Here is a 15,661-nt window from a genome sequence, read left to right as displayed (position 1 = left end):
CGACACATAATGGTACACATTTTCAGTGCTGTTGCTTCGGCAAACAGTAAAGAGTGAGTGCGTCGGGCCTAACGTCGTTTTGGAAAATAATGCCAGTTATAAATTAATATCTATACTCTACCCAAGCGGTACATGCATTTGTAACCTGACACCTTCACAATTGATGAGGATACGTTCACAAATTCATCATTATATATAAATACGATCGTTGAGTAATTAGTACTGTAAAACACCCTTACCTTAAGCTCTGCAGGTGGATTCTTGCCAGGCAGATTGGGAGAAGGAAATCAACTATTACGAATTACGGTTCGCCCCGGTTATATTTCTAGGTTTGTCAGCACCATACCCGTGCTCGTGGGTTTCACCGAAATGGTAAACGTGTGAGATTACGTCTGCATTACTTCGGGCTTTCCTCCAAAATTAAGCTGACACGTCGTGATATAACTGGAATAATGTTAAAAGCGGCGTTAAACCCAACTCACTCACTCACTCAAACCAGGGGAAAACAGGACACAGATGACCTCCAGCGTACGTGTATGTATCTCGGAGACGTCGTGTACATCATTATATAGTTGGGGAAGCACACGTCAGTGCTACAGAGTACAGGAGATACGTTCAAACCCAGTAACAGTTGAAAATATGCTTGCATAGTGTGAAGCAAATCTTGTGGAATCTACTTTCATAGTGTATCCAAAACCAGTTGTAGATGTAAATCGTGATAGTAGGGCCTCAGAGTCAAATTTGTGTTGTAATGAATCACGTATGTTTTTAAACATGAATACGTATCATGATGCATAATTGATGCACATGTTCTGTGTTGTAATAAATCAAGTATGTTTGTAACTTAAATACGTTTCATGATGCATAATTGATGCACATGCTCTGCATTGAAATGAATCAAGTATGTTTTTTTGAGTGAGTTTGGTTTTACGCCGCTTTTAGAAATATTCCAGCATTATCACGGCGGGGGACACAAGAAACGGTCTTCATATATTGTACCCATGTGGGGAATCGAACCCGGGCCCCCGGCGCGAAGAGCAGGCGCCCACCGCCCCTTTTCGACTTTCAGTTTGCAGCTCAGTATGCCAAACCAACCTCTGTAGTTCACCACTCAATAAGACATTGAATACAACAATGAGAGTCTTACACGCATTTTGGGATTTCATATCACAATGATGTATGCATTTTCTCGATATTTAGCTTAGGGAGACACTGAGCTTACTCTTGAAACTAGTAGGATGGGAATATGCATTCACCTGAAATGTGAATCTCCTGTAGCTAGGATAGGGTATTTAATAGAGTTAGCGTTATCTATCTTCCAGTTAGAATCACTGGCGTCATTTTTAACCACAAGGCTTCGCCACCGCCCTTTTAACATGAATATGTATCATGATGCATAATAGATGCACATTTTCAGCGAAAGTTTTCGTAGTGTCGTACAGGTTACAAATTTACATTAATTTATGTTTCTGGATGATCGGGAGTAACCCAAAGTCGTAGGAAATTACGACCGTTGATGATGTCAATGACTGGATTGTCTGGTCTAGTCTCAATTATTTGCATACCTTCGTCATATCACTGGACTATTGTACGGCGTAAAATATACACACACAAAAACCAACAAACAGCACCTAATGCTACCATCACACCAAAGTAGTTCTGTCCCGTTCTACCTCGTTCTAATCAAAATACTAGAACGGGCTGTGATCACGGTAGAACTCGTAGTTTGGCGTAAAATACGATGCTAGTTCGTTCATAAGCAGTCATCAATACGTCTATCTCGTTCTTATCTCGTGCTCATGCTACCATCACACCAAAGTAGTTCTATCCCGTTCTACCCCGTTCTATACAAAATACTAGAACGGGCTGTGATCACGGTAGAACGCGTAGTTTGGCGTAAAATACGATGCTAGTTCGTTCATAGGTAGTCCTCAGTATGTCTATCTCGTTCTTATCTCGTTCTTAGCCAGTCTGCAGTCCGTTTGTATCAAGTTCAGATCGTGTAAAAGTGCCCGTTCACCTCACCCCGACAACGTTTCGAAGCAGTTCGAGCATGTCCGCAGCCATTCTGAACCCGTTCTTAACCAGTTCAACCTCTTTCTACCTCGTTCACAATACGTCCAAGCCAGTTCTGATTCTTAACCCGGCCAACTCGTTCGCACTACGTCCTCATATCGTCCCAAGTGCTAGTGTATTCGCGTCCTGGTCCGACTTCTATGGTTACCGAGCGCGTTGTAGCCAGTCTTCATTCAAGTTTACGGCTCCGAGCTGTACACATCATGCCTCCAAAGAGAAGTCGACCCGGTGGGTGTGCACGCGTACTGAAATTTATGTCCGACTTCACCACGTCGTAACACGTCCATATATAGTGGGTTCGAACTACGTCGATTCCGTTCGTAATACGTCTTTCTCGTTTTAAGTACGTTGTCAATCAGTCTAATTGCAGAACGAGATGGACGGGATAAAATTTTGAGCAGGATTCAAAGTTCTAGAGCACCCTCCCCGTCCGAGCCCGTCCATGAGTTCGTAAAAAGACTGTCAATAGTTGCTACTACGTCCACTACGTTCATACACAGTTGGAGCCCGTTCGACAACATTTTCACGAACGTATTAAGAACTAGTTTGGTGTGATGGGACATTTGTGGTATGTGTAAATGCGTTTAGGTGCGGCAAGGGTTCCTACAACAGTTACCGTTCCGTGTCTTCATGGTCACTGTAAGCCATGACTCTACAATCCGCATAGTTTGGAGAGCTGCGCTAAGTCAAGGAGTGAGGGGTCTAACGACCGTTGCTCCAAATTAAATACAAAAGCAGTCATGTACCGGCGCCCCCACATTCAAGTATGAGAACAACACAAGGTTTGATAATCACAGTAAACTTCAGTCCATATCTCACTACACAACCAGGGCAGGACAGAGTGGGTGAATGGTAAGATCTAGACTCGACTTGATCGACCGGTTGTAAAACCCGCACGCCCTCCTAACACAAAGAACCTTCTTTTTAAAGTGTTCGACTCTGACCCGCTTTTGTCACGTGTCCTAATACATCATTCATTTAAACAACATGCCAGACCCTGAACACGCAATTGTATCGTGATGGCCACTTACCGAGACTTACCTACCGGTGACTAACCGTTTACTGATTCCCCCAATGATCTTATGAAATCAATACCGCATTGCTTCTTTCTTCTGTACTTTAAAAGTCCTCCTAAAATATATATCCTGTGTATACTGATATATTAACACGCAACCACAGTACCCCAGCAAGCCCACAGTAATGTGTTCTGTCTTCCTGTTGATTTATTAAATGGCAGTGATGGCATAAAAGCAATCAAAACATGTCATTCAATTGTTAAGTATGCCTAATGTGACATGACAATGAACAGTTTTCAGTGTCTTTGTACAACGACAACACGTGACTATCGAGCTCTAAAATATCATAGTTGTATCTATGATATTAAATTAAATATATCGACTTTATAAGGTACAATTAAGTTGCTAAAATTCCACCTGTGCGTTTCTTTTTTTGAAGTGTGTAATACTATATATAAGTCGTTTATCTCTGCGTCTCTGTCGTTGATGCAGAGTATAAAATTAATCACTGAGCTACGACCAGAATTTGATTACTGTTTAAATGATTACATAAGGCTAGGTTCTCACTCGGTGCAGTTCAGTTGGTGACCAGACAAATTTTAAAGTTAACGTAATGAGAATTTTATTTTTTGCTAACACAGTGACGCATTGGCATTTGGCTCTTTTTCTGTTCTTTATTTGTGTTTAGGGCTGTATTAAAGGGTTATTAGTTTTTGTGAAATTAAATACAAATATATTTTTCTAAAGTCTAATATCAAAGTTAAGTACGCAACTAATCATTGAAAAGTTGATAAAGAAAGTGATTTACGTGAGAAACCTAGATGTGGCGAGAAAACAGGTACATGCAATCCAATCTCTCCCTGTCCTTTTATGTTGATATGTTATCTATTTAAAGATTAGTGAACTAATGCTTTAAAACTCGAGCTTCGGCATGGGACTTTTAGCATTAACACTTCCTTCCGAGTTGCAAGTAGGTAATTCTAAATAGTACTCATTTGACAAAGAAAAATATAGACATTGTTGGTTTACTGACAAAATACTCCAAGTCGGTGAGTCTATTGCTTGAATGACGTCAGATAACAATCTGCTCTTGAGTCATGGATAATGAATGTTTTCATCTTCAATTATTTCCATCAAGGGCCTCGTACGAGGGCAAGTTATAAAGAGCAGAAACACCTGACAATAATGCCTCATTCGCCGTGAACGAGCCAGTAGGCATGAAGCGAACCTTGTACTTTCGGCAAGACTTTGCCTGATATGTGTACCACTGTGGAACATTTTAATTTCTCTTGAACGTTACAGACACTATCCCACTGTCACAGTCGTGTATAATAATGATTTCACGTATCTAGGTTACTCTCTCTACCTCCAATCTACGCTTTTTAAAAGGTTTATGACCTCATCCACAGAAACGCTGCCAAGCTGTCCACCTTCTCTGATTCTTTTTTCTGTCAATACTTGAACCATTAGAGACAAAAACGGTAGAAATTTAATACGATCTCTGTATATCGTTTGTAGTGTCTTCAAAGTTTTGCTTAGTATATTATACTGCCCATGCGTTCTAATATTTCGTGTCAGTATGACATAATTACTGCAAACAAAGTTACACCTGAACTCTGTCCCGATTGGAGGCTCAATGCAGGTGGGAGTAGTGAGTCATATTATCAGATACATATCACTTGAACATCACTATGTGTCAGTTGGATATATATGTATTAGTAATAAAAACAGTCCTGGGCATTGATTATCAGTTGTGCTATCATCCAGGAAGAAGATTCGCTTTTACCAACGACGAGATATACACTGTTACTAGCGAGGACATTTCCCAGAGGTCAGCACCACAATCTCAGTGACATTCCGACCTTGAATCACGCCATATAACTGACATTTTCCATGTTCTGCCCTCTACAGATATAACCATATGAACGCTTGTTTTAAGAATGACTCCAGTGTTCGTGTTGTTCGTGTTAATGGTGCACACAGGCTAACTTCAAACTCACAACTGTTTAGTGAAGGATGAATGATGAACAATTTATTTTGTTCATTATTTATAGCAAGTTGATATCGAAAATCCAAATCATATTTTTTTTTTCATAATATAACATTGAACGTTATTCAGATGGCTGCTATTATGTATATAGTGCCCACTGAACGTATCTTTTGAACATGTGTTTCGAAAACCAATAATTATTCCATCAGTTAACCGCAGGTCCAAAATATGAAGGTATTCTCATCACGTAGTATTGTACATGTATGCGTCTTATATTGCCATATATAATAGATGTCACTATACATGCAATGAAGCTATCCCAATGCGTGAGCTTTACTACGCTGTATGCCAATTCCACCGGCATCACAGCGGGCTATACTAACAAATGCAATAGGCTTCAGTTTTTTTATCCATTTGGTCAACATATGCCATAACAAACCCTCCTTTAAGTTCAATATTGGTTTCTCAAATATATATAGTATCCAGGAGCATAGAACAGTGAACATGAAATCCTTGTAAATAGTAACCGTTAAATACTGTATTTGTGATTTTGTCATAACAGATTACGTGACTTGAGACATGCATCTGTTGTCAAGCTGTCCCACTGCCTGCCCTAACGCTCACCTTCACACGTGGCAATCTTAAGCAGACACTCAATCATTGTTTCAAAAGCCTTGATACTCAAAATTAGATTAACCACTGCATACGAGTATTGATAAAACACTGATACCCCATTTTCGTATCCTTTTAGCATTAATCAAAGTGTAACTAAACATTTTGCAGTGGCAGCCTGGCTTCTGTAGATACCCTTGATGTAATGTACCGGCCAAATACCATACCCAGTCTTTAACAAACAAATTAAATTTACAAAGATGTTTGCCTATCACTTCGAGGAGCAGTTCACTTTCACACTTCGAGGTGGTGAGGAAATAACGCAAATGAGTGCTATTAACACCTATGAGACAAGATGGATGGTGATCGTCGTGATCGTTTGTGTTGTTTAATGCTGATGTCAGCAGTATTACCCTATGTCACGGTTGAATGTAAACCAATAGCTCGATACGATAACAAGTAATCAGCAAGATATTCGCCCACTCAGAGAACCTATAAGAAACAGCTTCGTAGATGTCTCTGTAAAATGATTCGTTTTAAGCAAAATCACACAACCGTTAGATACTCTGAATATGTTAGCGAATTGGCGTTAAACGTCGTTTTATATGTCATTTCAGTCTTGGTACTGTCAGTTTCTAAATGGCCCTTGTCTCGTTTGGAATTCAGGCATTATCTCAAGCAAAAGAGTATAGAAACACTGAGGATCATAATCAACTAAAATTCGAAACAAAAACAATGTTCACGTTTTCTCATTCTTTATTTTTTCCAAATTTGAAAATACATGCTTAGCAAGAACATATAACACGGGATATCGGCAGGTATACTGCTATACACTATTTGTATTACAATGATATTAACACTTTTTCTAGTTTTCGAATATGCCCAATTACAACTAAGTTCACGGGTCCATTTGATCGGAACAGCGTTCACTAGTTGCCAGGGATGTTATATATGATGGTGTACCAGAAAACAAAAACGCAAGAAGAATGTGTTCGGCTTCTTGAGAAAAGGTAATTCAAAAACGTTCTTGACAAGGAGAATAGAATATACTTCTTGGTTTCCTGGAAAGAAATAATGACCCGTTAAGTATAATAGTAATATAGACTGCCATCTATATATCTAACTTAAACTGTCAGAATACTACAATGTAATTAAATGTGCAGTTGCCATGACCAGAAATAGTGATAGATTTTACAAGATCTGGTCAGCATGTCATATGCTTTTCATGTAATTATAAGAATGATCTACATGCAAAACAAATGCACAGAAATAATGTGTTAGTTAGTTGGGTTTAACACTTCCTTGAACAATTCTTCTCGTTATTTCCAATGTACGTTAGTTTAATGAGTGAGAAAAACCCCAAGTGCCGTAAGGTATAAATGTTGCCACTTTGACACCATGAGTATGGCGCTGACAATGCAAGGCAATGAAATCATATTGAATCTGGGATATGTGGGATCCTGTCACTGAATGGGGCGTAACTCTGCCTCTCCTGGACCCCCGTGCCTAAATACAGAAATTGATACCTTACAAAAAATAGTGATTACATGAAATACCGTACAAAATCTGGAGATACATTCCAAACATTCCAATTCGATTTTTCAGAGCAGCATTGTAAAGTGCATGATATAACTAAACGTAAACCACATCTAAGGATTGTTGCAGGGGTGTTGTTGAAAAAACGGAAGTGGATAGCAAGCTGTAGGAAATCACTTATACAATATTCTTCGATTGGGTATAAATAAACTCGATCATCTTTAACCATTTGGATATAAACAAAATATAAACAACCAATATAAACTATGTCAATTATATGCTTGCATGGAAGAATATGATGGACGTTCGCCCCGGTTCGCCCCGTGTAATTACATACTGATCAAGTGAGGATGTCATTATATGAAAACATTCAGGATATCATGCTTATATTGACAATCTGTTACTGATAGCCTTCGCTGCATGTCCATGCATGTACCTCTATAGTATATATCGATGTATATGGCTGAAGATACATGTAGGTGTATCAATTATGTGAAGGTAATGGGAATTAATTCAAAAGCGATAAGGTTATAGTCAGAGTAGGGTCCCAGTTTATCACGTCCATGACAATTTTCTTTCTACAAGAGCCATTAACTTCCACTTAAAACGAATAACTTTCATCTTTTGATTCCATTTCTGTCAATGTTTTTTTAAGCATTTCCAGCTCAAAACCACCAAGGATAATCTTGATGTCAGTATCGTCATTAACATCAGTGTCATAATGGCACATTGTACCATCTTTAGCTAGGTCACGTACTACCTTCTCTGACTCAGGTTGAGATTTGAGCTTTTCAGCCAGCTTGTTGATGATATCATCCTTCGACTGTACATCCTCGTCCTTTGTTAGTATTCTGCCAACATCTGCTTGAATGTTTTCATAAGGAACATCATACGGATTATATGGATCAGACACTTTCCGCGGGACACCTTGATTAGCTCCTCTCCGACGGGCTGCTTGCTGGTTTCTATTGAGATTATTCGCCCTGCGAGCTTTCGTTGCACCCACCTGAGAGGCAGAGTCATATGGTTCAATGCTGTAGACATTGCTGGTGTCGTTGTTCAAATAGTTCTTTTTACGGGCAGGCAAAGGAAACTGGTCAGCGGTCGAGACCTTCTTCATTTCTAGAGTTTTTGCTTTTTTTGCTTTTTTTGCTTTTTTTGCTTTTTTATGCCTGCAACATGAAACACAGACAATTATATATCGACAAAGGTGTTGTGTTTTACTTATTGTGTCAATAGGGATTTTCTCGATAGCTGCTTGTTCATAAATCTGATCTATTGACGGAGCTGAGAAGACTACATTGAACTCTTTGTGTTGTTACAGAGGCGTATCGAACTTTCTAATGATGGTTACACATATCGTGTATTTCTGCGGTATGGCTTGGCAATTTAGATCTAGATTATTCTGGGTAAATGTACAGTGTAATACGTTACTTGTATAGATAAGTCAATGATCTCATAAAGTAACTGTTACTCTTGAAATAGGTGATACCATTTGTCGAGTCATTGTAACTTACTTCAGGCAGATGATGTGCTTTATCTATTGCCACTAACCTGTGATACATGGTATACGTGCACCAGCATATTGCAGTGAAGACAATGCCCCCCAGCGCAGATGCTGCCAGCTCAATGTCTGAAACATTTGGGTTAACCTGCTATAACATTGTACAGTTCGGTTATATATTTCCATTCTTTTTACGGCACATTTTGAAACGTCATCGGATCAGTGTGAATTGAAATTATGTTTCTCATCTCGTAACACCCCACACACCCCGCCTCTGACACATGTAAATATCAATTGTCAATGCAATGATTATCCAGTTATCATTACATGTTACAAAGACATATTGTCGGTGAATTATGCCTGTGTTACAATGAGTTTTGGAAACCGCCATGTCACTTACACGTTAACTACATGATGTTAGTTGATAGCATATATCCACGATCTAAAGCATGATGCATTCCGAGTCACCAGAACACTATTCATTACTTGGTAAGTTGCTCATATCCCTGAGGAATATACAAAAGGAATCAGATAGGGGGCTTACCATACATTATCAATTTTGACGTGGCAAGACTCAGTGACTTGTGTGCTTTTACAAGGCGGCTACTGTACTGTGGCCAATCAGATATGTTTTCTTGTTACCACTTGCTTGTGACGATGATATTGCTTTTATTTATCCCCCATCACAACCAATATCCTCAAATGATGATTCCTTATTTTTCTGCTTTTCTGTAAAACCACAGTAGAACATATCATCAGAATTTGTCAATTTTATATTAAGACTGTAACCAGCGTTTTAAGCGCAATCTCATTAAAATCATATCCAAGTTCCCACTGCCGCTTATAAATCCAGCCAGGGCCCATGCAGGAAGCAAAGGCACTGTAAGTCCCCATGGTCCCTGGTATGGTGATCTGCCTTTAGTTACTGACGATCTCTAGCCCATTTTTATATCGTGTTGTTGATTCTTTCTGCTTTTATCTGTTCTTCAACTAGTTTTAATACACTCCGTGATATTCTAGTTATTGTACTGTCCTTTGATGACAGGTATTTTTATAAAGTAAATATACTTATATGTTATTAATGTATTAATTCTCGTCATGATATGGCTGAAATATTGCCCATGTGACGTTAAATGATAACTCACTCACTCACTCTCACTGCCGCTAAACAAAACGATAGCGAGAACTAAGATCTGATTTTAATGAGATTGTATAAAGCGTAAATATATATCTTACACCCAATCTGTGCAACTGCCCACTGCGTGTATTGGGCAGGCCGTTTGCCTAATGCGTGCACTGTATCCCTTTTGTCATCCCCGAAGCATTAGTAAAGGCAATGTGACAACTAGTTATGTTTTTTCATATTTTTACAAACATTCTGGACATATATTATTTGCTAAGGTTTAACTTGTGCAATTGCGGCACAAATAGCTTTATCTTTGATATGAAAAAATATTACGTTAATATTACATACTCAAATTGAGAGAGTTTGTTAAAACATATGATGATGCTTGTTAAAACTAGCATAATAAGTTAGGTATAAGTTCATATGCCATTATGGATGGCTATGTTAATGAATGAACTGAGCGGTGATGTGATTCAGAGACTCTTTATAGGCAGATGACACTGCTTGATATGTGTTTTATTTAGAAATAACACACTTATCTGCTATCTATGTTTGATATGTGTTTTATTTAGAAAATAAAGTTTCCTAAGATCATATATTTGTTTGGTTGTTATCTATTGCATAATAACGGGAATCTATGTATGCAGGAGATACAAGCACAGTGGTGACGGGAATCAACTCTGAACCTGCTACTTATGTATGCAGGCGATACAACCACAATGGTGACGGGAATCTACTCTGAACCTGCTACTTATGTATGCAGGCGATACAAGCACAATGGTGACGGGAATCAACTCTGAACCTGCTACTTATGTATGCAGGCGATACAAGCACAATGGTGACGGGAATCAACTCTGAACCTGCTACTTATGTATGCAGGCGATACAAGCACAATGGTGACGGGAATCAACTCTGAACCTGCTACTTATGTATGCAGGCGATACAAGCACAATGGTGACGGGAATCAACTCTAAACCTGCTGTCTACGTAAAAAGGAACAATGCTGACGGGAATCAACTCTGAACCTGCTATCTATGTATGCAAGCGATACAAGCAAATAAACAGATATAGCAAAGTAGATATGAATAGAATACTTACAAAATAACTTCCTGGATAGAGTTGTTTCAGTTCCACAGTTACACAGCTTATCGTTGTTAGACTCCATATTGTTCTTGGTTTTCACTGGAGTACCCGAAATATATCACAGATCATTAAACACCGAACTCTCTTTGGCCGTAGCAGTTCCATAACTTTCCAGCACATTAACAAAGTTATAATCATAAGCCTTAAGTAAGTTATTTAGTATTGACTTTGTCATAGGCTGTCAGTCAATGGTTACAGTTGAAATGTGTACTGAACAACCGGGAAAGTAACTGTTTCACGCCCTGTTCAAAATCAACGAATCAACGTGAAAGTATATATGTAAATGACGAAACCAATGCGAAGAAATTGACTACATTGAATGACACTTGAAATTATTTTGGAAAACAAATATTTGTTCCAGTTTGTATACTGCAACAAATATTTATCCTCATGTTTCACAAAAGAAAAGTATAGCGTGTTTTGAGGAAAAGAATACCAAGATTAACTACAGCGACAGCACAATGCTAGCAATATAAGGGCTGACATAGGGCTGATCCTCGTCAATCCAGTCGCGGTGTCTTGTGGAGACAGTGTCTCCTTTCCCCATCTCTCCATACACTGAGTTGCTGTACTATATATTGATTTTTACCAGTAATTGTGGATTGCTGTTTTGTAGCAGCCGTTGTCGTGGTAGCAGGTGTTGTCGTAGGCGTTGTGGAAGTAGTTGGTTTAGACGGTGTGGTCGGTGTGGTCCATGTGGTCGGTGCAGTTGTGGTGGTGGTAGTGGTGGTGGTGGTGGTGGTAGTGGTGGTGGTGGTGGTGGTGGTGGTGGTGGTGGTGGTGGGTGTAGTAAAAGTCGTCTCACCATTACAAGTTAAGGTCATATCGGAACCTGAAACATTTAAACTCTTTATCAACAGCACGTCACGAGAGGCGTGTTCAGTGTAACTACAAAATTTGTAATGCTCTGAACTCTGACATATTTACCTATAACCTGACAACATTCGTTTCAATAATGGTTCATTCAGGCCTATATTCATGTATATCCAAACTGTTATAATATCACATCTCTCTCTCTCTCTCTCTCTCTCTCTCTCTCTCTCTCTCTCTCTCTCTCTCTCTCTCTCTCTCTCTCTCTCTCTCCCTCTCTCTCTCTCTCTCTCTCTCAATAATTACCTTCTGCATACAGATACAACCACAAATATAAAGCGTCTTTGGAATCCACATCTGTAAGTTTCAACGTCACGTCACCAGTTGCTGAAGCGCCGGAATAGATTTCCTTCAGTCCAACAATACCTCCAAAACCTGAGTACTCCTCCTTTGTGTTAGTGACACTAATGACCTTGGTGTCACCTATGTTGAGTGAACGCCCACATCTACCACTGCCAGAACAAAGTCGTAGATCAATCACTGCAACTTGCAGTACTTTATTGGCTGCAAACATAAGCTTGCAGGAGCAGTTAAAGCCTGTAGATTCAGGATTGTAGTCTGGATAATCTTTTGATGCAAGAAACAGTCCTATACCCTTTTTTGTCCCTTTCTCACACATTCTTTGAATTGAATGATCTGCATATAAGAAAAACATATGGTAAAAACCTATGTCCTGAATAATTTTGGCTTCCCTTCCAACTTAAGTGAGTGAGTGAGTGAGTGAGTGAGTGAGTGACTATGGGTTTAGGCCGCTTTTAGCAATATTCCAGCAACATCACGGCTGGGGACACCAGAAATGGGCTTCACACATTGTACCCATGTCGGGAATCGAGACCGGATTTTCGGCATGACGATCGAACGCTTTAACCACAAGGCTACCCGACTAGCCCTTTCAATTTAAGCTGTCATGGTGTGATATTACTGTAATTTAACAACAATTACAAAATGCAAATACAAACAGCATCTGATTATACAACTCAGTGCCATACAATGTCTGATTCGTATTTCAACTTCCGGAATCCGACCAATGAAATCCTCGTTTGAAAAAAGTAAGGGGAACTCAGCCATTTCCTCGCTAATTGACAATTGTTACTGTACATCTTTATAAATAATTGTCAAATTTCATTCTTAAGCAAAGAAATGGTTATGTTATTTTATATATAGCACACTGTCATGAATACATACGAGATCAGTAGAAGTATCTTTGGAGCTCAAAAAGAGGTGACTCTCGAAAGCAACATGGTGTGTATGAACAATTATGTACATAGCATTAAAGAATTTTGAATTAAGGTTACGGCCATAACAAAGTGTATCCATTTACAAAATGTCATGTAGATGTATGCGTGTCAGCGGTCAGCGGTTTAACTATTGGATATTTCTTATACAGACTTACATGGTACACACATGTACTCTGTCGTCACGTACTGTGTTGTCAGCATTGTTGTCAGTCCTTGTTGATATGGACAGTTCATATCGGGTTTACTGACATACACAGGGTGCCACGGTGCTCTCTGACCCGTGCAATAGGTCTTCCCCGAACACACATGTCTTATCTTGTCAAAGTCCTTAACACTGGTGAAATTGCAGTCAGTGGGATTCACATCACAACAAACTTTGGGGTATGTATTCTGGCCTGTGCAATTGTTAGCTGATGAAAACGCAGGGTCTTTAAGGGAAAATGTGTTTCTAATTGGTGCAAACCAATCCTTGCCGCACTGCACGTCATAGGTGTCTTGATAACACAGGGTTTTCTTGCAGACTTGGATAGCTGACCCATTCATGTGCACCAGCTTCACCTCTGAAACAAATGTACATGTATGTTTTGGGAGCTTTGAAGATGGAGGCAAATACCCACCTATAACTTGATGGTTGATGAACCAGGTACTATACAAACATGCTGTTGACAGCATGTGAACATTAATGACAAACACATTCAACATTTTGTCTTTGACAAACATTTTTGCCGTTTGTTTCATTCGTAACAGAAACATAGACAATCATATGTACATAGGAAAGGATCTGGGAGACATCAATACCCCCTTTTATTACGGTAGGGGCGTGAAGGTTCAGTTCAGCCTGACAGTTCAGGTCACAGATCAGCTTGTTTTGCACACATATTCAATTACATAAATGTTTTAGGCACAATATCAGAAAGAAAATGTGCGCGAGGATGTACCGTGTCAAGTGCTAGTCTGTATCCCAAACCATTATTGACAAAACACGTCGTTGAGTATCAATTACGATATGGGGGAACACCTGGAACGGGTGTTGGCTCTTTGTGGCTGATCATGTTGGGAGGTAGCACTAATGGTAAAATATGATTTATCTGATAAACAATACCGCGTCCAAGATGACAACGCGTCTGTGCATCGGACCCGTCTCGCGATCGCGGAGACATTCAGATATGGCCAGCTGAGCAACCTGTTTTGACTCTTATAAAACATACGTGGGCTAAACATTGAAAAAATAATCTCGGAAAACACATGCCAGGCCTCAACATGTACCAAAAAAAAACTGTTTCAGGACGTTCACGATGTACAGACTGAATCTAGGGTAGAAGTTGTTACGTAAGTACATACACAACTGAGTACAGATGAATTCTTAGCAAGCGTCATCTGACAACATATTGAGGCAGCAGTTGGCATTTCAATGCCCGAATGAGGAGTTTTAATATGTACACGCCCCTTGATCACCTCTACCATTTTGAAAAATATGAAATACTTAAATTACCAGTTTAGCATGTCGTGCCGTAGAATGATCGGTTGGTAATCAGTGTGTTTCGTAATGAAGCCAGTATTAAAGGGTGTTAGCATAAACTGACATGCAAAAACTTTAAATACTGCTTGCCCAACTGTACCCACTGCGTACATAAGTAACCCGAGAAAGATATGGCTTACCTGAAGATGCTGGTGTCACAAGTGGGACCCAAATCACTGTGAAGAGCAGTGAAACTATCCTCATCTTGATGTATCAAATACAGACTGAAGGTGTTGGCACAATACTACATGTAAAGCGAAGTCAGACAGAACATGTTTAATTTCAGCAGACAACCTTTGGAAGACTGTCTCGCTATCTGTTGTGTCCTGACAGAATTATATATATCACACACAGTAATTTGTAATCTTGTGCCGCTTGATATGTTATCTAAGGGGTCAAATATTCACAAAAGGATTATGCATGAGCATTGCATTTCTAGCAAGGATAAAATATAATATCTCATAGCCATATGTATGTAATGTTGTTATGTGCCAATTATTTACAGCTTCATTGGGTCATAGTTTATACATATATGTAGAATAAGTGGTCACCATGTGTTTGAGGATACATTGTTATCAGTGATATTTATACCAAGCCTGTGATGTGTGTAAAGACTGTTTCGATACACGCCGTGTAAGTCCTCGTTCTGCATTTGTACAACTTGTCGGCATGTTTTACGCTGAGGATTGTGCCACGTTTATTATCTCTCTGTTGAATTACAGACACTGGGTTGCCGAGTGCGGCGTCAAACAACAAATAAACTATGACAATGACATCATCCGTTATCTCTTCACTGACAACATAGCACATTTATTGATTTGTAATTATATTGTCATGTGTGAGCGTCAGTGTCTAATAATTGTAAAAACGTATCTATTTGTTTCATGTTTATGTTTCTGTTTCGAATTAAAAGCCAGATGTAATGCAGGTCAAAGACGTTTCACATTTGTAAAATCCTACGAGCATGGGTATGATGCTGACCAATCAAGTATCAGTAGCATGAACCAATTGTCAGCGAATCCTGACACGAA

The 15,661-nt window shown here is 39.3% G+C and overlaps 1 protein-coding gene across 1 annotated transcript; it reads right to left on the bottom strand.

Annotated features, from left to right (window-relative positions):
- Positions 1–6,432: 6,432 nt before the first annotated feature.
- Positions 6,433–14,971, bottom strand: LOC124153000. The gene is made up of 7 exons (XM_046526089.2): positions 14,771–14,971; positions 13,267–13,671; positions 12,120–12,509; positions 11,593–11,835; positions 10,959–11,042; positions 8,785–8,863; positions 6,433–8,402 (listed from the first exon to the last, which is right to left on the bottom strand). The coding sequence occupies exons 1-7, from the start codon at positions 14,832–14,834 to the stop codon at positions 7,832–7,834; spliced, it is 1,836 nt and encodes a 611-aa protein (XP_046382045.1). The 5' UTR covers positions 14,835–14,971; the 3' UTR covers positions 6,433–7,831.
- Positions 14,972–15,661: the final 690 nt, after the last annotated feature.

This window comes from Haliotis rufescens, unplaced genomic scaffold (assembly GCF_023055435.1).
Source record: "Haliotis rufescens isolate VD_foot unplaced genomic scaffold, xgHalRufe1.0.p SCAF_5, whole genome shotgun sequence".
Classification (NCBI taxonomy): Eukaryota; Metazoa; Mollusca; class Gastropoda; order Lepetellida; family Haliotidae; genus Haliotis; species Haliotis rufescens.
This window is presented reverse-complemented; position numbering and strand designations above follow the sequence as displayed.

Bases quoted from the DNA above. Each gene is read 5' to 3' on its own strand.
- LOC124153000 (XM_046526089.2), bottom strand. From the start codon at position 14,834: ATGAGGATAGTTTCACTGCTCTTCACAGTGATTTGGGTCCCACTTGTG. The intron at 13,672-14,770 runs GTAAGCCATATC...CATTTGTTTCAG, and splicing joins TGTGACACCAGCATCTTCAG to AGGTGAAGCTGGTGCACATG. The intron at 12,510-13,266 runs GTAAGTCTGTAT...TCTTATATGCAG, and splicing joins AGAGTACATGTGTGTACCAT to ATCATTCAATTCAAAGAATG.